We start from the raw sequence: 21,615 nt of genomic DNA on the forward strand, positions 1-21,615 counted from the left end.
TGAGGTATAAAAATGATAGTGAATAAGTAGATCCAAGTGATAAATCTTTTTTTTTTAATTACATGACACCTATAAGCGAGACCACAATATTTATCTTCACACATAAATGTGATTAGCAAAATGGAGTATTACAAATGAGGAGTGAATTATTTTTGGGCATGGTCACCTCTCATCGAAAGTCATTCAGGCTTATAGATTTGATCTCATACAAATAAAGTCTTTAAGACATAATTAGAGGAAAAATTATTTTGTATAAAATTGATCTAGATGATATGTTATAATTGTTTTTTTTATCTCATGCTAAAAACTTGTATATTTGTACAAAATTTGTATAATTTTTGTCCAAGCATTATTTTTTGCAAAGCAATTGTTGATTGCGATTTGGAACAGTAGGTCGAGCTTATGATTTGTTCTTTGTGTTTTTATTCATCAATATAAAGGTTATGCTATTGTACGATAATTTAATTTTTCTTTTTTAAAAAAAGTTGTAAATGACCATATCAGTGTCATTAACTATTTCCACACTGCGATTTTCATAATTCTGCAAGAATATGCAATGCTTAATTAATTTGGAAAGATCTACACATGATATTTTAGTGACTGAAATTAAGGGTGTCAAACAAATGAGTTATGTTAAATTTAAACAGATTAAAATGAGTTGAATTAATAACCTACTAAAAAATTTATTAAAATGAATTAAAAAAATGAGTCATAACTCAACTCGCTCAATTCTTGTTAAATTTTAATTTGTTTGCTTGTTCTATAATTTTGTAAGTACCTAAAATCAACTCTTTTTTTTTTCTTTCTTTCTTGTGGATATAAATGATATATCAAACAAAAAAATATATTGACAAACTTTCTTACGAGTCAATTTGGATGACATATCAATTTAAAATGAGATGAATTGAACGAGCAATAATAAATGGATCATTCTCAAACTTATTCGAATTGGGTAGATCATATCTACCACCATTAGCCAAAACTCTTGACATCACCCTCAAAGATTGGAGACATGAAGTATGTTTACCACAAAAGTTACTCTTTCTTTATTTCGAATAATCTCATTCCTAATCTTAAGACAGTATTCGGAATCTTCAACATTCACATAAGACAGTATTTAAAACTGAGCTTACTGCCCAAAGAACCAAATATAATCACAGACCAAGAACACTTAGACATCTCATGTGCTTTGAGCACAACACATCAACAAGAAAAGAGAAACAATTATAGATCAAAGAGAGCACTGCTGTGCTTTGTTTTTTCGCAATTTCAATACCAAAGGGTATTATAACTCTATTCTATGCATGAGCACTGTTGCATATCGATGATCAGGTATTTAACGTCAATTACAGAAGGACAAACATTGAGCATGGCGAAATATGTCTCCTCCTTCAGCTATGATAACCGCAACAAAAATGTAAGATAGAAAAATGGTACTGAGTAATACTACATTTTTTTCAGTCACTTTGTGCCTCCACCATCAGACATGAGAGATGCAGCAGCTGCAGCTGCAGTAGGAACAACCCCTGTTGAGACACCGGGTTTTGACAAGTGAAGGAGCCTGAAAAACAAAAGAAACCATTTGTATGTTTCACCAGATGATCACATATATAATACCAGGTACAACTAGCCAATTCTTATGGACAACAAACCAATATAAAGATGCTTACGGTGCAAGATATTCACAGAAGGACGATACAGATGCAACAACTTCATTGTAATTTTCAGATGAAGCTGGTGCAGTCACTTCAACTAGCTGTATGCCCGGTGTCACAGGCACTGCATCATCGATAGCATGAGGTTTCAACATCTTGTTGATGGATGAAACTGTTACAGTTATCTGGGCACCTCTTTGGAAATGAAATGCAAAACCGACTCTCAGCTGCTCGTGGTCTAGCTTGTAGCCAAGTGAATAAAATAAGCGTAATGCATTCTTGCTTATTTTGCTTTCTTGCATTGGTCTCACCAAGACTGAGATTTGTTCAGCACCAGCGCCTCTCATCGGACCACCAACATGTCTAACAGTCCTATGTTTAATCACATAAAAAAAAAACTTAGGCTTCAAGTGTCCCAAGAGATAGGCGCAGGACGAACTGGATCTCTTACCATGCAGGTTCTGGCTGCTCAAGATCACATAAGAGCCGTATGTCTGATGCTACTAAGCCTGAGAATGGTAAGCAGCAGATAACATGGTTAAAATAACCCAAAGACAAAACGAGCAGGAAAGGAGAAAAGGAAAAAATGTGAGAAGGCATAAATGATTTTTACACAAGATATGACATGTGATTGGAGTATAATAGTTAATCATACAAGCAATATTTGGTCCATTTTATGCTTCTCAATTAGGTGAAAACTAGATATCAAGTGTGAATCCTCACTTTTGCTCATTTTGTCTAGGTAATGTCGCACGACATGCTAGAAAGCAATTAGAGAGGATTTGGGCTGTAAAAAATTCAAAGATCAGGTGCTCAGGCCACCGAAACAACTTGAAGTACACAATTGTGCAACCTGAGAACCAACATTTTGCAAACACAAGGGAGTGAGTGTTCCCTTGCACGCCCTGCTGTTAATTGCACACTACCTAGTGAATGAGAACTGTAAGTGCGCAATTTCGGAATTTCAAGTGGTTTGAACCCTAACCTCTCAAGTCCTAATACTCATCCTAAGCTAGGATCCTTAAGTTTTTGCACGACCCTTGACAGCATAGAGCAGGGAAGAGAGATCCAACACTAGAATTAGAGTACAAAGGAAGAGAGTGAAGGTTTGAGGAGTTTTTCTTCTCATATTTTACTCTCTTTGTAATTTTTGTGATTTTAATACTTCATTATTTGGATTGAACGCCACTATAGAGTAACTTTCTGCTAGTTGGATTTAGACGGATATTATAATTTTAACTCTATGGATTAATTCTCTCCCTACATTTATTATTAATTTGATTAAAACCATTTTTTCTGCAACTCAAACTTCTGGTCCAGAGAGGTCGTTGGACTCCATTATTTTCCCAATTACGTTTGAATGATCATAATTTGCTTTTTTCCTTGTCTAACCAAGAGGAGAAATCAGTCTTAAACATACTTATGAATTGTGATGATGTGTAGACAACCACAAGGGTCTATATCTATTTGTGGATTCAAGGTTAATTAATCAACCATTTTCCATATTTAAGGCACAATGATACCTTGACTAATTGTATAATAAAAAGAAATACACTTAGCCAAGAAGGTTATAGTAGTTAGATGTAATCGAGATATACGCCTGTGACTTGGAAGGTGATTGGCTGAAGGCGCTCTGAATTTAAGGTTTTCTGATTCCTTAGATATTACTATAAGCGAGAGGAATAATTAAGGTCATACATGTTGAGTGTAATAGAGAGAGGCACTTATAACTTAGAGATCAGTATTGAATTGGCGGACAATGAACACCATAGACTAATCATAAAGTGAAGTCTAGATTCTACTCGTCCTTAATGAACTGATGCATACTCTTTCACCATTGTTCATGTCATAAAAACTCTTATTTATATTTTATTTTAGTCATAAACATTCCGCCTGCTTATCTGATTACTCAAATAGCAATTGAGCAATACTAATTAGCATAGTAGAAACTCAATCCTTGTGGGATCAACATCTGTCATACTACCTTTAACAGAAAACGAGCATTGTTTAATACTCCGGTGTTACACTCATCAACATGTACATCATCGCAAAGAATCACATCTGTATCATTGACAAAACCATGATAGGCAACACTTTTGTAGAAAACCAGGCACTCAACAAGGTAATGAGCAAAAACCATGTGGTCTCGACCTATAAATCAGATGTACTGAGAGTGAAACATACTTGAACCTAATTCCATTCAATAATAGACATGCAGCACTGCAGTACAACTAGAATAAGATGGACAATAGAAAAAAAGAAAGAAAATATCAGCTATATACAAACTTTAAGGTGAGAAAACCTCCCTACGAATGCATAGATGGTTGCGAGCATTTGCCTCAATCACATCAGTACATACATGACCATTGGGTTAGTTCCTAGTTCCATAATAGTTCAAAGAGAAAACACACTTACCTAGGTTTGGAACACTTTTAAGGCACAGTTCATGGATCCTTAAGCTTTGTTTATGTACACCACAAAGCCCTTGAAGCAAAATTTCCAGGGCCTCAACATGCTGCAAGTATGATTAGCACTGTCAAAATCTTTTCAATAATCAATTGCCAAAAACTGTTTCATTAAGTGCCGTAGTATAGCAGGACCACTTTTTACAAGTAGCATACCTTCCTAAATATTAAGTAAGGAAAAAAGAGAAATAGAGGGAGGTTTTATCATTACTCCAGGAACTTACTTGAGTCTCAATAATTCCCTGAACCACACACTCCATTCCCACTTCAATTTATTCAAATCCACGTGCAAAGAACTCTTTAGAACATACCTATGAACCAAAAAGATATTAAGTTTAACGGGAGAGTAAAAAGGAACAAGCTAACACCTAACCAAAATCATAACAGAGTTGGCACTTGACACTCTTCATATGAGAAGTGCATTGCTTGAAGATTAATGGATTTTAATATGAATTTACTTTTGGATTGAATGTTTGAGTTTTTTGCTCGGATTGCCCCTATTTTGGGGTGGTCTTCAATTTTTGCCTTTTCCACCCATAATTAGATATATAAGCATTTGGTCTATTTCCTTCCAATCTCTTGTTCACAAACTCAATAAATTTAATATGAGCATCATCGCCTCACCTAGCATTAGTTCGTCTCAAACTATTTTCCAACATGATTGAATTGTACATAATCTGAAGAAGAAATAAATGTTTATTTAAACTAGAAGAAAGGTCATTCAAGTAACATGAAGTAGGTTATGATCCTTTTTAGAATTATAAATTTGCCGTTACTTGTCTTTTGGTACATCCAAATTCTCACCAAGATTTTAAGCATCAAACTTCTAATGATCCAATATGCACCAGAAACTGTCTTTTGGTACATCCAAATTATAAATTTGTCATGATACTTGTCTTTTGGTACATCCAAATTTTCATCAAGATTTTAGGCATCAAACTTCTAATGATCCAATATGCACCAAAAACTGTCAAATCTGCTCCTTTCATTAGGCTATGACCAAACAACCTTAACCTTACTAAGTTTCTTCAAAGAAATAGGTAGTAATGTTGGAATGATATCAAGTTTTATCAATGAAGTCACTCCACCATGGGAGATTCTTTTCATGTGGAAAAATTAGTCACTTGGACACATAGCTTAACTCCTGTTTGGCGAAGATGTTTCTACATACGTACGAGAGCATATATACATCCTATCCTCCCCATAGCCCACTTGTGGAATTTCACTAGGTATGTTGTTGTCATTGTTATATTATGGAGCATGTTCTCAAGCATTTACTAATACTAGTACATTATAGTCTAAACGATCAAACACCTTCCTTCTATCTTAAAGTAAAATTATATATATACATAACTTAAATGTCCACGAACAGAAGCAGCAGGTAACCAACAACAAAAATCAGAATAATTCACAGGCATGAACAAACAAGTATTCAACAAAATCCAATTTTAAAGCTTGAATTGATGAAGATTACTGCAATCGCTTAGCAAAAACAACGAATGACTGCAAAAATGGAGGAAATAAAGAGAAAATGGAAAAGGAGAAGAATGGGTGAAGAAAAGACAATACCTTGGACTATATGGTATATGTTGCCTAAGGTTTTTTTCGACTATTTTGGCATCAAAATATGATTGTTCTAGTGCCTGTACAAATTTGATCTTTGCTTAACTTATTTTTATTGTTAGGCATCTGTTTTTCAAAATTTCTACATGAAACTCCAAATTTTATCATCTTAAAGTACACACACTATTGTATGACATATAAAACACAACCATTTAGCATTGTAGAACTAAACATAAAACATCAGAGCAAAAAAATTGAAAGAATTACCTTGAACAGTTGAAGCAGTCTCACTTTTTCCCCAATCTGAGCTGCAAAAATTCGATCAACAAAATAGTTGGAAAGCTTAAACAGGCAGAGAGACGATCAATTTATACCAAGTAACTCGAAATAAATTAATCACATAACAAAAAAATCAACAATAACAACGTGCCACAGAAATATTTTTTTAGCTAGAAACCTAGGTTTCCATACCAAACAAGGACCAATTGTAAAATTAAGGTTTTAGTAATGCAAGCTATAGCTGAGAGAAACCAAAACTAAGAGATGTATCTTGGACTAATGGTCAATCAAGTGGTTGAAAATATTGACATGATAGTACCTATCGGAGAAAGTGACAAGTATCTTGTAGAATTAACTGAAAAATATTAGCAGATTTTTCCCATATGAGTGGATAAAATTACTTGCTATCTATTGCGGAAAGGGATTAGTATTCCGTAGAATCAGTTGAAAAATACTAGCAAATTCTTTCCATATGAGTGGATAAAATGACTTATACCTTTTATGAAAAGTGACAATTATCCTATTAGCGGATTCATTTTATATGACTGAATAAAATTACTTGATACCTATTACGGAAAGTGACTAGTATTAGAGGAAAGAGGTACTCACTAAGCGAGAAAGAGAAAATGGTTTAAAAACAAAGTGAAGAAGAAGTATATATTTTAAAAGGTTTTAGACCCGAATTCGAGTTTAGGCCCATAATTAATTCAGCAGACTCAAAGTATTATTTGATAAAATTGTTAGCACCTGATTGAATCTAAACTCTAAATTCAGGGACCAATATTGCAATTTAACATTCCATCTCTTCCAAAAAACCCCTAAAACCTCGATAACAAAGAAGAAGAAGAAGAAAAAATGGGATCGAAAAAATGTCAAGTATGTGATGAAGTACAGTCGAAATACAAGTGTCCCAATTGCTTCATCCCCTTGTAAATATTTCCATCTTTTTTTTTATCTCTGAAATTTATTTAAATTTTAATTCTGCGTTTTGAGTTTTTTTTTTTAGTTTAAACGGAAGGGGAATGGATATAGATTATTCATACAAAATTCAGAGTATAAATTTATGTGTAGAAAAACAACATAATTGTAGCAAATAGATATGAATTTGTAGATAAGAACCTTAGGTGTCGTTTGGTAGTTGGTTAGAATTATTTAGCTGTTAGCTATCTATCTTATGTCTGGCATAAAATAATACATAAATTTCTTAATTGCAGACTTTTATACATGAATTAATTGTAAAGAACCTTAGGTGTCGTTTGATAGCTAGTTAGAGTTATGCCGCTGTTGGTTATCTATCTTATGTCAGTCATAGAATAATACATAAATTTTCTCTATCTTATATTTGTATTAGCTATGCGGATTTCTAAAGTGCAGTCTTTTATACATGAATTTGTTGCAAAGAACCTTAGGTGTCGTTTGGTAGCTGGTTAGAATTATGCATTTGTAAGTTATCTATCTTATGCCTGGCATAAAATAATACATAAATTTCTTTGTAAATTATATATGTATTAGTTATGCGGGTTTCTAAATTGCAAACTTTTATACATGAATAACTTACTTTTCTAACTAAATACCAAATGTTGTATAACTAAGTTGCCTCTTTACTAGCTATCAAACGATGGCTAAAGGTTGAACTCATAAAACTTAAATATTGGATTGCCTGTGAATACAGTGAACTCAATTTGTTTGGGATTGAGGGTGTAATAGTAGTAGTTTTTATTGGGTTGTAATTTATGGGTTTTGTTACTAGAGATTTGAGTATTGATAAACCTATAAGTACTCTTTTTTGGTTGTTTTGATCTTGCAGTTGTTCTTTGGTTTGTTTCAAGAAGCATAAAGGTATGTTCTTTATGAACATATTCTGTGAATCTAATTATTCTTATGCGTTATACTTGTGGTTTTTGTATTTTATAGTATACAAATTGGTCTTTTCATGAGCTTATTTGTGGGTTATGCAGAAATTCCATGTGGGAAACCAGAACCGGAACCCGAATCAGAACCAGTTTCTGAGGAAAAACTTGGTAAGGATGGCTTCTCTAATAAAAAGTTGAACTTTTTTTCGTTGTTATATCTTTGTATAACCATAATGAGAATGTGAATGATATGCATATATATTTTCTCATTAACTGTAGTTTAAGTTTATTGTCTTTGTTAGTATCATTTGTTTGTCATTTAGCTATCCTTTTTGTGGGTGGTGGTGCATTATGTTCAATAGCCATTTGCATTTGTGGTGATACCTGACCAGCCTTCTCTTTGACAAATGAGTTTCCGAAGAAACCCAAAAGAAAAAAAAAGGGCAGTCCAGTGCATGAAGCACCCCGTATTCATGTAGGGTTCAAGGAAGGGCTGCACCAAAAGGGTTTAGTGTAGGCAGCCTAACTTGATGTGGGCATCATTGTTAATTTCACAACTCAAACCCATGACGTATAGGTCACATAGAAACAACTTTACTGTTGTTCCAAGGTTCCTCTTCTTTTCTAGGGAAATCAGACCTGCTATATGTGTGTAGTTGTAATTGTTGTGTTATTAGACTAGTGCCACTTACAATTTCTTCAATGTAGCATCCTCAATTGGGTTAGATTTTCTATCATAGTCCCGCACTATACATCTTGCTATTGAACTATTTATTATCAGTATCTTGTACATCTTCCTTAAATAAATTAAGAGATCTATAAAAGGATGCAAGAAAGTAAAGATCCACTATTTGGGTATTTCTTAAAAGCTGTTGGTTTAATGGCTGCAAAAAGAGGAGGTTGCTGGGGTAGATGGGATGAAGCAATTGTGGAGGTTTCAGTGGAGGGCTCTTATTTGGTTCGTGGATTGTGCATAGGGTTTGTAATTGCTGGTTTTGGACGTAATGTAAATGTGGTCGAGTTCCATGAGCTAAAGAGATTCAGGCACTGTTTTGTTATTTTCTCCAAACAGCACTAGATATTTGTATTTGCATGAAATGCAAGCTCTCATCACTTGCCCTCTTGCCAATTGTTTCCCATCAAAAACTGACTTGTGTAAACAATTTACACTTCGATTCCAACTTGTCTGCGTGAAAAGTGAGAATTCAGCTGGTAGAATTTTGGCACTATTTGTTGTTTTCATTTAATATGCATAATATGCTAATATTGAGAAAGTAACATGCCTCACTCTATCTCTGTCAGCTCCTGCTCCAGCATTGCATGTGGAGAAGCCAATCTATGTTGATGAGCCAGGCGAAGCGGTCAATCAGTCGCAACTAGAGTCTATAGGTATGTCGCAAAATTGTGTTGTGAGAACATGAATGATTCAGACTTCATGTCGCTTCCAGTGTGATTATGATATGATTTTATGCAAAAGTCAAGGTTGCTTCATTGCATTAAATCATTTTGAAATTATATGATTTCCTGATATGAAGCAAGTCTACGTCTTGAAGATTTAGACCAGGGACGAAATCAGGATGTATGGAAGCCGGGGATGAGGCAGCATCTATGTTTGACCCATTGTTTTCACTTAAGAACCTCACCTTGATAAGAGACTGATTTTGCTTTCTAATGTAACCTAACATCCATAATCTATGTCTCCGTTTTGGAGAGGGGATTAGCGTAATTATCTGAGGAGTCTCGACTTTTGATGATCGGCTTGGCACATTGATGAGACAGCTGTGATTTTATCATAGGAGGATAAGACACGGCTAACAATTATTGTCAAAGCTTGGGCTGCTTATCATTTTGTAACTTAAGGATGTGGCATAGTGGTCAATAAAGTAGGTTGAGAAACATGCCGTCTTAGGTTAATTCCCAGTAGCAAAAAAAAAAAAACTAGGTGATTCCTTTCATCTGTCCAAGCCTTGGTGGATTTTAGTTATCTGGTATCTGTACTGGTGGGAGGTAGAAATACCTCGTAAAATTAGTCAAGCACAAGCTAGCTAGGACACTACTGTTATAAAAAATTCTTTAATCAGATTTACAGCCCATTGATAGGCACGCTTATGCCAATCCTCCCAAGAGGAGTACCTATTTATTATACTATAAATTGCACTTTTTGTAGCATCGAAGGAACTTCTCAATTATGTGCCAAATTAATATTCTGTTTCTTGAATCGTTCTTTCCCCCATGACATTTTATAGCTTCGCTGCAGCTTCTTCTTCAGAAATTCTTGAGGCTATACGGAACAAAGAGCTTCAAAAACTCATATACAACTTGGATTCTTCTTTGGATGCAGAGAATGTAAGTACCATAGCTCTACTTAATATCCGATTATGTGCAACTCTAATATTTATTACTGTAGGAAATCAAGTCAAAGGACAATATGTCTAATTTTGTCGAAATGCTAACAGAAAATAACTGAAATAAATACTTTTTCTGATAGAACCTTCTCTTCTACTGTAGATGGAACGTAGATACACGAGTGACACAACCAAAACCATTGTTCTTTCTTATTCATTGTTATTTTTATCTCCAAGTGATATCCATACCAAATGCCGATAGTGAAAGAGATAGAATTCATCGTTAGGAATCATTAAATCCTACGCATGATTATAACAGGTGTATTGTGGAAATCTTTTGAAGGAAACAAGTAGTAATTTTTCTGTGGTGGAACAAAATATCTGTTGTCTCTTGCTCATACTGATACCTTTTTTGTTAAAACCAAAGGTATGTTAATGGCTGCTTCAATTTTTGTATTATCGTCTGTCAGGAACTTGACAAGGCAATGGAAAAGGAAGAATTTCGCATAATCAGTGAAAAGGTATGTTATATCCTATTTTGTTAAGCATAATAAATCTTATAATTCAACCTTCTCTTTGTTACTGCCTGACTAACATCAATGTGACTGCAGATTTTGTCAATAATTAGTTAATGAAGACGTTCAACAGGATACGATGAGTAGGGCTGTAACGAAGGAAGATCTTTCCCGTTGTTCAGAAGCTATCTATACGTTATTGGGGGAAGATTTTGCTCGAATCTTACATTTTACTTGAAAATATTAGTGATACAACTACAGGCAATTCTAATTCAGATATCCTTCTAGCTGTGCGAGCAATGCTCTTCTGCCCTCTGCTTCTGCTTCCAATTATTTGTATTTGTATTCTAAACAAAGTGTATCGATATAGCTGTTCTTTTTCCTTTCAAAAAACAGTTGAAAGTCGAGATGAAATATTGTCCTGTATTCCAAGGGTGGTGGAGGATGGAAGCTAAGACTAGTACCACCTCTTATTGGTATGGTAAAACCTGCAGTTATCATGGTCTCTATAGCCAGCTCCAACAGTATGGCAGGCTGTTTGTGCAAGGCCATGTTGTATGTTTGACTAACGGTTACTAGTGATTCTGGACTTCATACAGATGAATTGCAGCTTGCAATCCGAACTGAGATCATGTTTTGGGGTTAGCTCACCCTTTATCCTGGCTATTGTAGCACATATCACCCAAGGCATAAAGGACATGATGACTTACAAAGTAAACGATGAGTTCACCAAGTTATGAATATAATAGTAAGAGTTGTAAAAGTGTAAGTTCTCTTTTAGATGAGATGGTGACACACTTCAACAAATACCAGTTCTCTTAAGAGAAGATTATGAGGAATTATCATATAGGAATCAATACTAGTTCTATCATAATAGTGTTACAAATTAGTTATGTTATATACTGTAGTAGACTAGTAGTCAGCCAGAGTAGACTCAACTCTTGTTTCTTGTTTCTCTTACACTACAAAATTTGATCGTGAGAAAGCTCTCGTGGTTGATCCACCTTGTAATCAACCTGCAAAACACGAAGAAACTGAGTAAAATCCCAAGTTCATACCGGTATCTAGAAATTGGTACTAATAATCATAAATTCTTAGTCTAACTAGAAGAGAGAATATCTCTTAGCATCTTCATGGAGAACTTGTGCTAGAGAGCTGTGAAAAAGAAGCTAAAAGTTTCATGTTGGTTATCTTCTTGTTGCTTTGATGTATATAATTGGAACATAACAAGTAGACAGTGCAAGATGTATTGATTTTGCCACCTTCCAACCTTGGGCGGATTTTACTGCCCAAATTTGGTGCATGTGAACCCATTGTCTTTTTGTCAAAGTAGGTATTTTATGTACAAATTTCCTAAAATTGGTGAGCCGAGGGTCTAGCAGAAACAACCTTTCTATCTTCACAAGGTAGGGGTAAAGTGGCACGTACACACCACCCTCCCTAAACCACACTTGTATGTTGTTGTATTTCCTAAAATTGGTCTAATATTATCTGCTGACCCCATGTTCCAAAAAAGTTGAATGACGCACTTGGTTGAATATTGAATTATTTACCTAGAAGAACAAGGATTGATTCCCAATTAAAACTTAATTTTGTTCTCCTTAAAGCATTGTATCCATGTTCTAGAAATCCTAGATCCGCTTCTGCCTCCAACAGTATTGAGAAGTCTTTTTCCTTCATCTTCAACTTTGGTACAAGAACCACAATAATGTAATGTGTAAAATGTGACCATCTAAATTGTATGCTTACCAGATTGATGATTCCCTACACTTCCTTCTGGTTTACTGCTGCTCGGCTGTTCCACTCCCTGATTCTGCATTTCAATACTGTCTATTGTCAAAAGTTTTTTTTGGAAGAATACGCAATAAATTAAGGCAATGAAAGAAGCTGTTAGCGGTACTTGCACTGTTTAAAGTCTGCTTTATGTTGCAAGACGAAACTCTAGGTGAAAATTTCAACACGAACATAGGTATCATGACAATGAGATAAATATGCCTGAATCTAAGTTAGTCGGGTTTCATCAGTATCTCATGATTAGGTGGATAGGAACGGTACTGAAGTTACAATACCGAGCTTGAGATGTTAAAAGGTGCAGGATTCCAAAATCATTTAGACCCATGAAAACTATACAAGTTTCAAACGGAGAAGATATGACACCTCTCCCTTGGAACATAGGAGATCAGTAGGACAGACTCGCTCACATAGGGGATATGACACCTCTCGCGGCATTTAGTGCTAGTTCCATTCCCCTCAATGGATAAGACACGAAAAAAGTCTAGCAGGAATGAACTTTTTTACCTAAGCAATTATCTACATAAAAGCAAGCAGAGGAAGTGATGAAGAGTTGGTTTCCTTTGGACAACGTATACCTGAAGTGAAAAGAAAAGACTATAAATAAATAGAAAGAGTGAGAAGAACAAGGACTTGCCTGGAGTAACATCGGTTGTGCCTGCTGTAGACCAAAATATTGATGATATGGATCACTAAAATTCGCAAGTCTTGGCTGATTAATATTATGTCCAACATGTGAGTATAGCCTCGGAGGATCTGCCTGGTTCCCAACTGGGATTCTGGATGGATCAGGTGCAGGAAACGGAGGCATATGATATGCCGGAAGAGGATATTGAGGAGCCATTTGTGCTGCTGCAGCTGCATTCCGCATTGCTGGATCTGGCATTAGCGGTGGATATGAAACCATTGGCAGGTTCCTGCCCATTTCCATACTCATCCCCATGCCCATATTCATTCCCATTGTTGTCATGTATTGCGGGATTCCAGGATACATCACAGGGACCATGCTGCATCCAGTGGCCATCATCTGCAGTAAAGCAGCTATGATCAAACTGTAACCTAAACGGACCACTTAACGTTTTTCAAGGAGCTTAATTGAAGATGCAGCACACGCTGACTTATAATCAGGATTTCGGTTGACATTATTACTAGTTTACTACATCACAATGCAGGATCAGTAATAAGTGATAAATCTGAAATAAAGGACACTCCATGTATTTCATTTTGTATAGCGGAGTTCGACTGAGCATGTTGTTTAAGAAAGAAAGATTTTTGACACAGAAAATATCCTTAACACTTGTTGTCTTACACATACCATGACATTTCTATGGCTGTAAGAACATTTCATTAATTAAAGGATAAACTAAAAAGTCTAAAGTTAAAATTTCCACACATAGAAAAGTGTCATATTTTTTCAAACAGACTATAATGGAATGAGTATCATAACAGAAGCAGTACTTGATCGAATTTCTTCAGTGTTGGACATATCATAACCAGCTTGGACCAACAACTAGCTGACAGAGAGTTAACGAGGTGCAGCTTAAACTCAGGTAGAGGTTGAAGGCAGAAAAAATCGCAAGAGATTGTACATTTATTGTACCAATACATTGTTCAAACGAGAAGAGCATTAAGTGCCAATGCATTTGGTAGTAGTGGATGGAAGATAACTCTCATCTCAAATGATTTCAAAATCCCATGTGGCAAATGCTACTTAATCTCAAGAAATTTCTATAGAAAAACTAACAACATGCCTTCTCAGGATATTTTGGAAGCTAAGCATATATGATGTATGAATAGATGTCTTTGATGTATAGGAAAGGCATGTCTTATATGTTCATTATACAAAATATGGTATTGACGAAAATGACAAGAAATATAAATTTTTTCTTTGGGAAAGTAGAAGTGAAATAGAGACAAAGGATGCAGTATTTCTGAGTAATTTACACTCCTTATAATTTAGAGAATATCCAATATCCAGATACTGAACTAGAACTAATCACATCTGTAAAATGGGCTCAACAGAGCAAGATGGATAAACAGGATTCATATAGCCGACCTCAACTAGCTTAGGATTGATATATGCCGTAGTTGTCGCAGTCCTACATCTAGAATAGTTGCCTTTTTGACTTTTTTGTATTGTGCCTCAGAAAATCTACTTTCATAGAAATTTCTTATTATGTACACAATAGCACAATAAGCCAACAAAACAATCTTTAATATGTGGTAGGGAGCGCATACGCGACACGAATCTGGATTAGTCGTGATCCAATGCGAATATTGAACACCGAATTGGAAAACCAAAAGAAAAAAAACAATCATCAATATGAAACTTAATAGTCACAATACTAGATAAAAATGATGGTATTCATACCCAGGGGCGGAGGGATAGTATTAGTTATCGGTACGGACAAATCCAATAACTTTTGTTTAGACCTTGTATTTGAATTAGGAAATCTATTAAATATGTATAAGTATTTAGTTAAAAAACCAGTAACTATGACGACTATGGATTCAAAGACAAGTTCATAATCCATAAACTCTAAATTCTAGCTCTATCTGTGTTCATGCTCTAAGTAGATTAATAACTTGTATATGCAGAAAATAGTGCAATCTTTGAAAAAAAAAATAGTCTAAGACAGTCTTGAATAAAAAAATCAAATGTTTTGAATTTTCAGTACTTTCATCATATATTATTAAAAGTGAGAAACTTTAAACTTCAAAGTTGGATTACCATTTTACCCCTATTATAGGTTAAAATGTTATAAAATATTTAGTTAGTCAAATATTAGAATTCACAATAAGTTTTCTCTAATAAATATTTGTATTCATAACCGAATTTTTATGCAACCAATAATTACAATATTTAATATGTATTAACCTCTCACAATTGAATTAATAATAATAATTAATATATATATATATATATATAAATTAAATCAAACATTTAATTAAATATCTAATCAAAAAGTATTATTTTGCGCACCTTGAGTAAAAGTTAAATAAAATTCAATTAATTAATTTTTCAATTACATGAATTGAACGGGATTTGAAAGTGGGAAAGTGGTGCTTTAATGCTCAGACAAACGTATCCAAGGAATTCACATATACATGATTAATTGCTTTAAATTAACACATCATGTATTACTTTACCTAACTTTTACAATTCCTATAATTTGTCTTTTCATTTTCTTTAACTTGACTTATCAAATTCTAACACTTATAAATTAGTAACCAATCTTTGTTAATATAACAATCAGTAGAATTTGAATAGTTCATTAAGTATTTAAGTGTAGGTTAATAAATACATATTATGTTAAAAGGAATTTCAAAGAACATAAAAGAAAATACTATATAAAGGTAACAAATGATTTCCATTTCCTTCATGTTTTGTTTCTTTAGTTGAGAATCTGGCCTTCCTTCTCATTTTCTTTCTTTTCCTTTAAATTTTTCCTTTTGCATGAAATAAAGAAAAAAAGAGATGAAGAAACATGTAGAGTTGATACATGTTGGAATTGAATAATTGTCATATCAATTTACATGCAACATTCAACATTCATTGGATGATATATGAAGACCACCATCTCTGTATGGAGTGCTAGAAGAAATTCATGAGCTATGAGAAGGAGGAAGTTGGTTTCTTTGGAAGACTGATTTTAGAATTTTCATTAATTGATTTATTTTTATAATGTCCTGTAATTATAATTGTTTACGGCTATAGATAAATGCGACGTTATTTGTGTATTTAGAGGGAGTTGTAAATTGATATCTTATAGTATTTTGGGATAAGGGTCTGAAAAATACCTCAACTTTGGTCGGATTTGCTGTTGCGATACTAAACTTTCATAAGGACCTATTACCTCCCTAGGCTATTTAATACCGTACTTTTTACCCCCTGAACTATTTAATAGTGTATTTTAAAGGTATATATGTGCCCACGTGGACACATTACTATTTATAATTTTGCATTATTTTTTATGTCCACGTGGGCAAATATATATGTTTAAAATACGATATTAAATAGTCTAGGTAAGAAAGTTTAGTATCGCAACAGCAAATCTGTCCAAAGTTGAAGTATTTTTCAAACCCTTATCCCTAGTATTTTACTATAAAAGTGGGAACTACCAAGTTGAAAGTTTGGGAACTACCAAGTTAAAAGTTTACATCTGTGACATTCATCTTAATTTGTTTGTTATTGTTGATATAGTAGTTGGATATACAGGTTATATGCCTTCATGGCATCATGTGATTCGTATTGAAAAAATTAGTTCATAATTTTTTGTATTCTATAATGTGTCTTCATGTGTATCTTCATATTTGAATTTACTGATTCATTTTACAGAAAGAATTAGGAGTATTCGCGTCATATATAAATACAGTATCAAACTTTAAAAGGAAATTTTCTTTTATTTTGATATGATATCATTGAATAAAAACTATTTTAGCTACCACAAAACATAGGTATCTTCACTTAAATAGTCGGGGTAGATTTACTATTACTTTTTCTAGCCGGCATATATATATATGTGTGTGTGTGTGTGTGTGTGTTATATTGATTACACATGATCGTACACATTACAAATGAATTATACATATATAATATATTATATACTCACCGATTTTTTTTTATAGTTTAATCAATTGGATGAACAACTATTTATGTTAATTCTTCAAAAATAATCTTAGTTACAAATTTTTGCTACATTTTTTTTCAAAACTAAATATGTATGTATTTTTTTAAATATCATTAATATGGAAAACACGCGCAACGCGCGTGCCCAGAGACTAGTATCTAAAGACACATGAAACAACTAAGGGGACAAAAAAGAATGTTAACAAGTATACCTGTACTTGCAACTGCAATGATTTAAGGTACTCAATAGCTTCATCCAGCATTGAAGCTTTGTCTGACTGAAATTAGTTGATAAAAGAGAGATAAAACTTAAAATGTGAAATGAACAATGAACAAAACAATTCAAAGATGATGTTAAAACCTTGTTGCAGTGCGGTATGAGTTCTTGTAGAGCCTTCATCTTCTCATTTATTCTATCTCGGCGTTTCTGCATTATTGAAAACACTCAAATATTGAGCAAAATAGACATGAAATCACAATTTTTGAACCATCAAACTGAGAATAGTATATATATACCCTTTCAGAAAGATTATGGACCTCTGCTGCACGAGATTTCTTTGCCGATGTAGAACTTCTTACTTGCTTCCTTGCATCAGCAAACTCATATTCAACATCCTACGATATTAGGGAGGAAGAAATATCTTAATCACTACTTACAACAACAATAACTACTAGTATGCTTCAATCCCAAGCAAATTAAGTTCCGCTAAATCTATGTCACGCCATTTAAGCTTGCTTGTCTCAATCTAGTAAAAGAATTACCTTTACTATTCTCTACATTTTCTAACAAGATATTCCAACCAAACATTAGACCTAATTAAGTAAACTTACTACCACAACTGGAACTTAACTATCTATCAAAAAAAGAAAAAGAAGATGAATCTTTATGACAATTCACACATAAAATATGAGTTAAAGGCTAAATTGATAATGAGAGAACCTAAGTTATTTGTTACTCTCTCTCTCTTTCATTTTGTTTGATCATACAAATAGTTAATCTTAAATTAAAAAAACTTTGTATTTGTTCAAATTAAAACACATATTTATAAAGTGAAACAGATGAAGTAGTTTATCATACCAATTCCTTTTGAGCCAAAGGTGTATCGAAAATCATTTATCCATCCAATCAAAATAGGGTAATACACATATTCTATTAATTAGATTGAGTATGTTGTCGTTGTAGTTTACTACTTCCTCTATTTCAGTTTATATAACTTACTTACTTTCCATTTTAGTCTGTCTCGAAAATTATAACACGTTTATATATTTAATACCAAGACATAAAACAGAAATATGTTACTTAGTTAACTTGGCTTCATCTGACATCTACACCCTTCAACTTTGAGTGTGCACAAGTAAGATACCTAAACTTATATAAAATTGAACAAATAAATACATTCATTCTAAGTAGCATAATTATGCCACATAAAATATATGTGTCTGCTTTTTCAATTTTATAAAAATTTAAGTACATATTTAAGTCAGATAAATTCAAATTAAAAGATATATTCATATATTATACAAAAAGAGTATAATAATTTTTGAAGATAAAAAAGTAGCCAATGAATTGGGAGGACTTTACAATTTGTACTTTGTGACTCTGACTACAAAGCAGATGACTCGACCTCCTTACTATCATCATGAAAATACGTGCAAGTAATTTGTGGTGCAGAAAGACACTTTCATAACGACCCATTTGGCATTACTATGAGGGTGAGGTGGCGTTCTTCTTGCCAACTCAAATATTTATTTTTAATTTAAAGTTCTATCGAAAATAATTTATATAAATATAAAAATAAGATCGTGATACATTCTATTCTAAATTATTTCATTATGGTTTATGTATATTAAAATACTTCTCATTATTATAATAGAAATAATGAAATAAATAATCTAAAAATTACCTAATACCACTGATTAAACACTGAATAACATAATCATATATTTATCTCAAAATTATTATATTGTTATTGCTCCCCAATTGCGAAATGTTAAATGCATGGGCATTATTTTTTCATACCCTTCTTATTCACTTAGAAAGAAATTAGAGCTAACAATATACTACTCCCTCTATAATCCAATTTATTATTATTATTATGTGACATATATAAGTTCATAAAATCAAATAATATCTTCACATATTTAATATATTTTTATTTGAAATTATAAAAATAAAAAATTAATTAAAACAAAAAATAATTAATTAATCCTTGTTTACGTAGTAGTAAACGGAAGCTAATTTGCTTACTCACCTCACTTTGACCTTCATTGTCGTCCGATTCTCTACTTTTCCGTTTCCGATCTTCCGCCGCCGTATCCACCTCCTTATGCGACGGCTGTGGCGGTTCTGCTCTGGCGCTTACACTACCTCCTGAGCCACTTGTAGAAGCTGTCAATGTCAACTCGCATGCCGTCGTCACTTCCCTATCGCCGCTTGTTGTCGCCGTCGCCGTCATTTCCACACCTCTGACATTCACGGCGGAAGCTAGTGGTACATCATCTGATACGCGTGAAATCATATATTCCGGTCCTGCTACTACCGGAGTCTCGTTTGAATCCACAATCGTCGATGTCCTAATTGAGTGGCGAGAACTTGATGTATTACCATTTCGTAAAATTGCTCCCTCAGGCAACCGTGAAAAATGCCCAAAATTCTGTAATCGGTGTGGAAATTCACCATCTGTACATCTCAATTGAGGTATAACCGGCCGTGAAGACGGCGAAACCAGAGGCGGACGGATCTCTACAGTCGAAGTACCAATTTCTCCCGGCGGTGCAGCGGCGGAGGTCACGGCGGCGCAACTCGATGTAGTATTTAGAAAATCATCGAAGGAGGAATCATCAAGTGGAGATTGAAGCCATGAGTTCATTTCATCCTCTTGCATATACAGTGGAGCTGAAGCTGCTACCGTTTCTTCTACGGCCGATTGCTCGGAAAAAAGGTTAGATTTCCTTACAGATCTTTGATTTTGGCTTTGCATAATTACTTGACCATTTTGCCATACTAGCTCCATGATTTCTTCATCTGCTCTGCAATAATCCAAAAAAAAAACTAAGAACACAAATAAAAAATTTCACTTCAAATTTCGAATCTCAACATGCTGCTAGTATCGAAAAATCAACAACAACAACAAAAATTAGGTGTAAAACTTACACTATGAGCTTAACATCACGATCAGTATTGAAAATGAACGAAGAAAAATCAACAGACATACAAATTAAACAACAAAACTGAACTTACACTATGGGCTTACTAATTCTGTTGCTCATGGCGTTTCACGATCAGTATCGAAAATGAACTAAAGAAAAATCAACTCACATATACAAATTAAACTTCCACTATGTGCTTACAAGTTTTGTTGTTCATGGTGTTTCACTATCAGTATTTATTACAAATTAAATAACAACAAAACTTAGATGTAAAACTTACATTGTGGATTTCTTCGATATGTTGAAAATAGCAGAAGCAATATCTGAATAATCATCATCCATTTTGAAATCAGGAACAACGCAGTAATTCATCTTGTGATTTAATTCAATTAAATATTTATTCTTCTTTTATATGAACTCGTTTTTGAGTTGCTGTTGTGAGAATTGTTTTTGACTTGCTATAATATCTGTGTGTTTTAATTTTGACTTGCTACCGACTTAGCTAGCTCGAAATATTATTAATATATTTATATTATTATAAAAAATATTAATAGTAAGTAGTTTGGGAGTCATGAGATTTCGACTTTAAATTTCAATACTGACAAAAATATTAGATAATCCTTGAGTTTTTGGCCAAAAACATCCTTAAACTATACCCCAAACTTAAACTACATCCTTAAAATATTTTTTTAGGCAAAAAACATCCTCTAAGTATTTAAAAGTTAACAATTTCCATCATTCTCTTAGATATCGTCTAAAAACTAAGGGATCCTACAAAAACACGAGCAGTTCACATGACTATCAACAAAAAATTTCCTGCATAATTTCATTACCTCCCATATGAAGTTCTTGAAAAAAAATATTAAAAATCTTAGACACCATTGCTTATTGAAACAAAAAATGTTTGGAAGGTGTGAGGATATATGATCTGCTCTTTTTCTCATTTAGTAACGGAAAGAAGCTGGACCTTTATTATCTTTACCTTTTTCAAAGCCAAACTATATTCAGATCAATAAATTTTTGGGCCAATCTGATATTGAAGTAATCAAAATATTGTTGGAGACTTCAGCTTCTAGCATATTCAATTGAAAAGAAATATATTTCAACTAATAATATTTTTAATATCGACTTACATGAAAAATAATATTTTTTTTATCAAATTAAAAGATTTGCATAATGCTAAACTTAATTACCGAAAAAGTTCACGATAGTATTTTTGGCATATCTAAGAATAATAATTACGAAGGGATGACTTGATTTTTGTGGGATGTGTTAGTTTTTTGATAAAATTCAAGTAGAAGGATGAAAATTGTTCACTTTTATATACTTGAAGGATGTTTTCGACTAAGAATGATACTTTAAGGATGTA

The 21,615-nt window shown here is 33.4% G+C and overlaps 3 protein-coding genes across 7 annotated transcripts; 1 reads left to right on the top strand and 2 right to left on the bottom strand.

Moving 5' to 3' along the window:
- Positions 1-1,116: 1,116 nt before the first annotated feature.
- On the bottom strand, positions 1,117-6,137 carry LOC125875113 (mediator of RNA polymerase II transcription subunit 18). Of its 3 annotated transcripts, none has more exons than XM_049556196.1 (6): positions 5,951-6,137; positions 4,345-4,431; positions 4,071-4,170; positions 2,107-2,164; positions 1,671-2,027; positions 1,117-1,561 (listed from the first exon to the last, which is right to left on the bottom strand). In XM_049556196.1, exons 2-6 carry the CDS (start codon positions 4,378-4,380, stop codon positions 1,462-1,464), a joined length of 651 nt encoding a protein of 216 aa, XP_049412153.1. In that variant the 5' UTR covers positions 4,381-4,431; positions 5,951-6,137; the 3' UTR covers positions 1,117-1,461. The 3 variants fall into 3 exon arrangements, with proteins under 3 accessions (XP_049412153.1, XP_049412154.1, XP_049412155.1); XM_049556197.1 differs by having other exon boundaries at positions 4,345-4,400; positions 5,949-6,085; XM_049556198.1 differs by lacking the exon at positions 5,951-6,137 and adding an exon at positions 5,688-5,763 and having other exon boundaries at positions 4,345-4,400.
- A 624-nt stretch (positions 6,138-6,761) lies between these two features.
- LOC125875116 (uncharacterized) lies at positions 6,762-11,151 on the top strand. 2 transcript variants are annotated; one of them, XM_049556202.1, is made up of 7 exons: positions 6,762-6,891; positions 7,770-7,801; positions 7,921-7,983; positions 9,118-9,204; positions 10,062-10,161; positions 10,631-10,681; positions 10,772-10,881. In XM_049556202.1, exons 1-6 carry the CDS (start codon positions 6,818-6,820, stop codon positions 10,668-10,670), a joined length of 396 nt encoding a protein of 131 aa, XP_049412159.1. In that variant the 5' UTR covers positions 6,762-6,817; the 3' UTR covers positions 10,671-10,681; positions 10,772-10,881. The 2 variants fall into 2 exon arrangements, with proteins under 2 accessions (XP_049412159.1, XP_049412158.1); XM_049556201.1 differs by having other exon boundaries at positions 6,769-6,891; positions 10,073-10,161; positions 10,772-11,151.
- A 249-nt stretch (positions 11,152-11,400) lies between these two features.
- Positions 11,401-20,699, bottom strand: LOC125875112 (transcription factor PIF1-like). Of its 2 annotated transcripts, XM_049556195.1 has the most exons (8): positions 20,527-20,691; positions 19,349-20,126; positions 17,613-17,711; positions 17,458-17,523; positions 17,309-17,374; positions 13,104-13,493; positions 12,425-12,488; positions 11,401-11,691 (listed from the first exon to the last, which is right to left on the bottom strand). In XM_049556195.1, the coding sequence occupies exons 1-8, from the start codon at positions 20,616-20,618 to the stop codon at positions 11,687-11,689; spliced, it is 1,560 nt and encodes a 519-aa protein (XP_049412152.1). In that variant the 5' UTR covers positions 20,619-20,691; the 3' UTR covers positions 11,401-11,686. The 2 variants fall into 2 exon arrangements, with proteins under 2 accessions (XP_049412152.1, XP_049412150.1); XM_049556193.1 differs by lacking the exon at positions 11,401-11,691 and having other exon boundaries at positions 12,393-12,488; positions 20,527-20,699.
- Between the last annotated feature and the right edge of the window lie 916 nt (positions 20,700-21,615).

This window comes from Solanum stenotomum, chromosome 8 (genome assembly GCF_019186545.1).
Source record: "Solanum stenotomum isolate F172 chromosome 8, ASM1918654v1, whole genome shotgun sequence".
In the NCBI taxonomy this organism is placed as follows: Eukaryota; Viridiplantae; Streptophyta; class Magnoliopsida; order Solanales; family Solanaceae; genus Solanum; species Solanum stenotomum.

Excerpts from the sequence above, each read along its gene's own strand:
- LOC125875113 (XM_049556196.1), bottom strand. The coding sequence starts at position 4,380 with ATGGAGTGTGTGGTTCAGGGAATTATTGAGACTCAA. Across the intron at positions 4,171-4,344 it reads AGGGAATTATTGAGACTCAA|CATGTTGAGGCCCTGGAAAT; the intron begins GTAAGTTCCTGG and ends TCATACTTGCAG. Across the intron at positions 2,165-4,070 it reads TAAAAGTGTTCCAAACCTAG|GCTTAGTAGCATCAGACATA; the intron begins GTAAGTGTGTTT and ends TACCATTCTCAG.
- LOC125875116 (XM_049556201.1), top strand. The coding sequence starts at position 6,818 with ATGGGATCGAAAAAATGTCAAGTATGTGATGAAGTACAGTCGAAATAC. Across the intron at positions 9,205-10,072 it reads GTCGCAACTAGAGTCTATAG|CTTCTTCTTCAGAAATTCTT; the intron begins GTATGTCGCAAA and ends GCTTCGCTGCAG. Across the intron at positions 10,682-10,771 it reads TTCGCATAATCAGTGAAAAG|ATTTTGTCAATAATTAGTTA; the intron begins GTATGTTATATC and ends ATGTGACTGCAG.
- LOC125875112 (XM_049556193.1), bottom strand. The coding sequence starts at position 20,618 with ATGAATTACTGCGTTGTTCCTGATTTCAAAATGGATGATGATTATTCA. Across the intron at positions 13,494-17,308 it reads CATTGCAGTTGCAAGTACAG|ATGATGGCCACTGGATGCAG; the intron begins GTATACTTGTTA and ends GCTTTACTGCAG. Across the intron at positions 12,489-13,103 it reads CACAACCGATGTTACTCCAG|AATCAGGGAGTGGAACAGCC; the intron begins GCAAGTCCTTGT and ends ATTGAAATGCAG.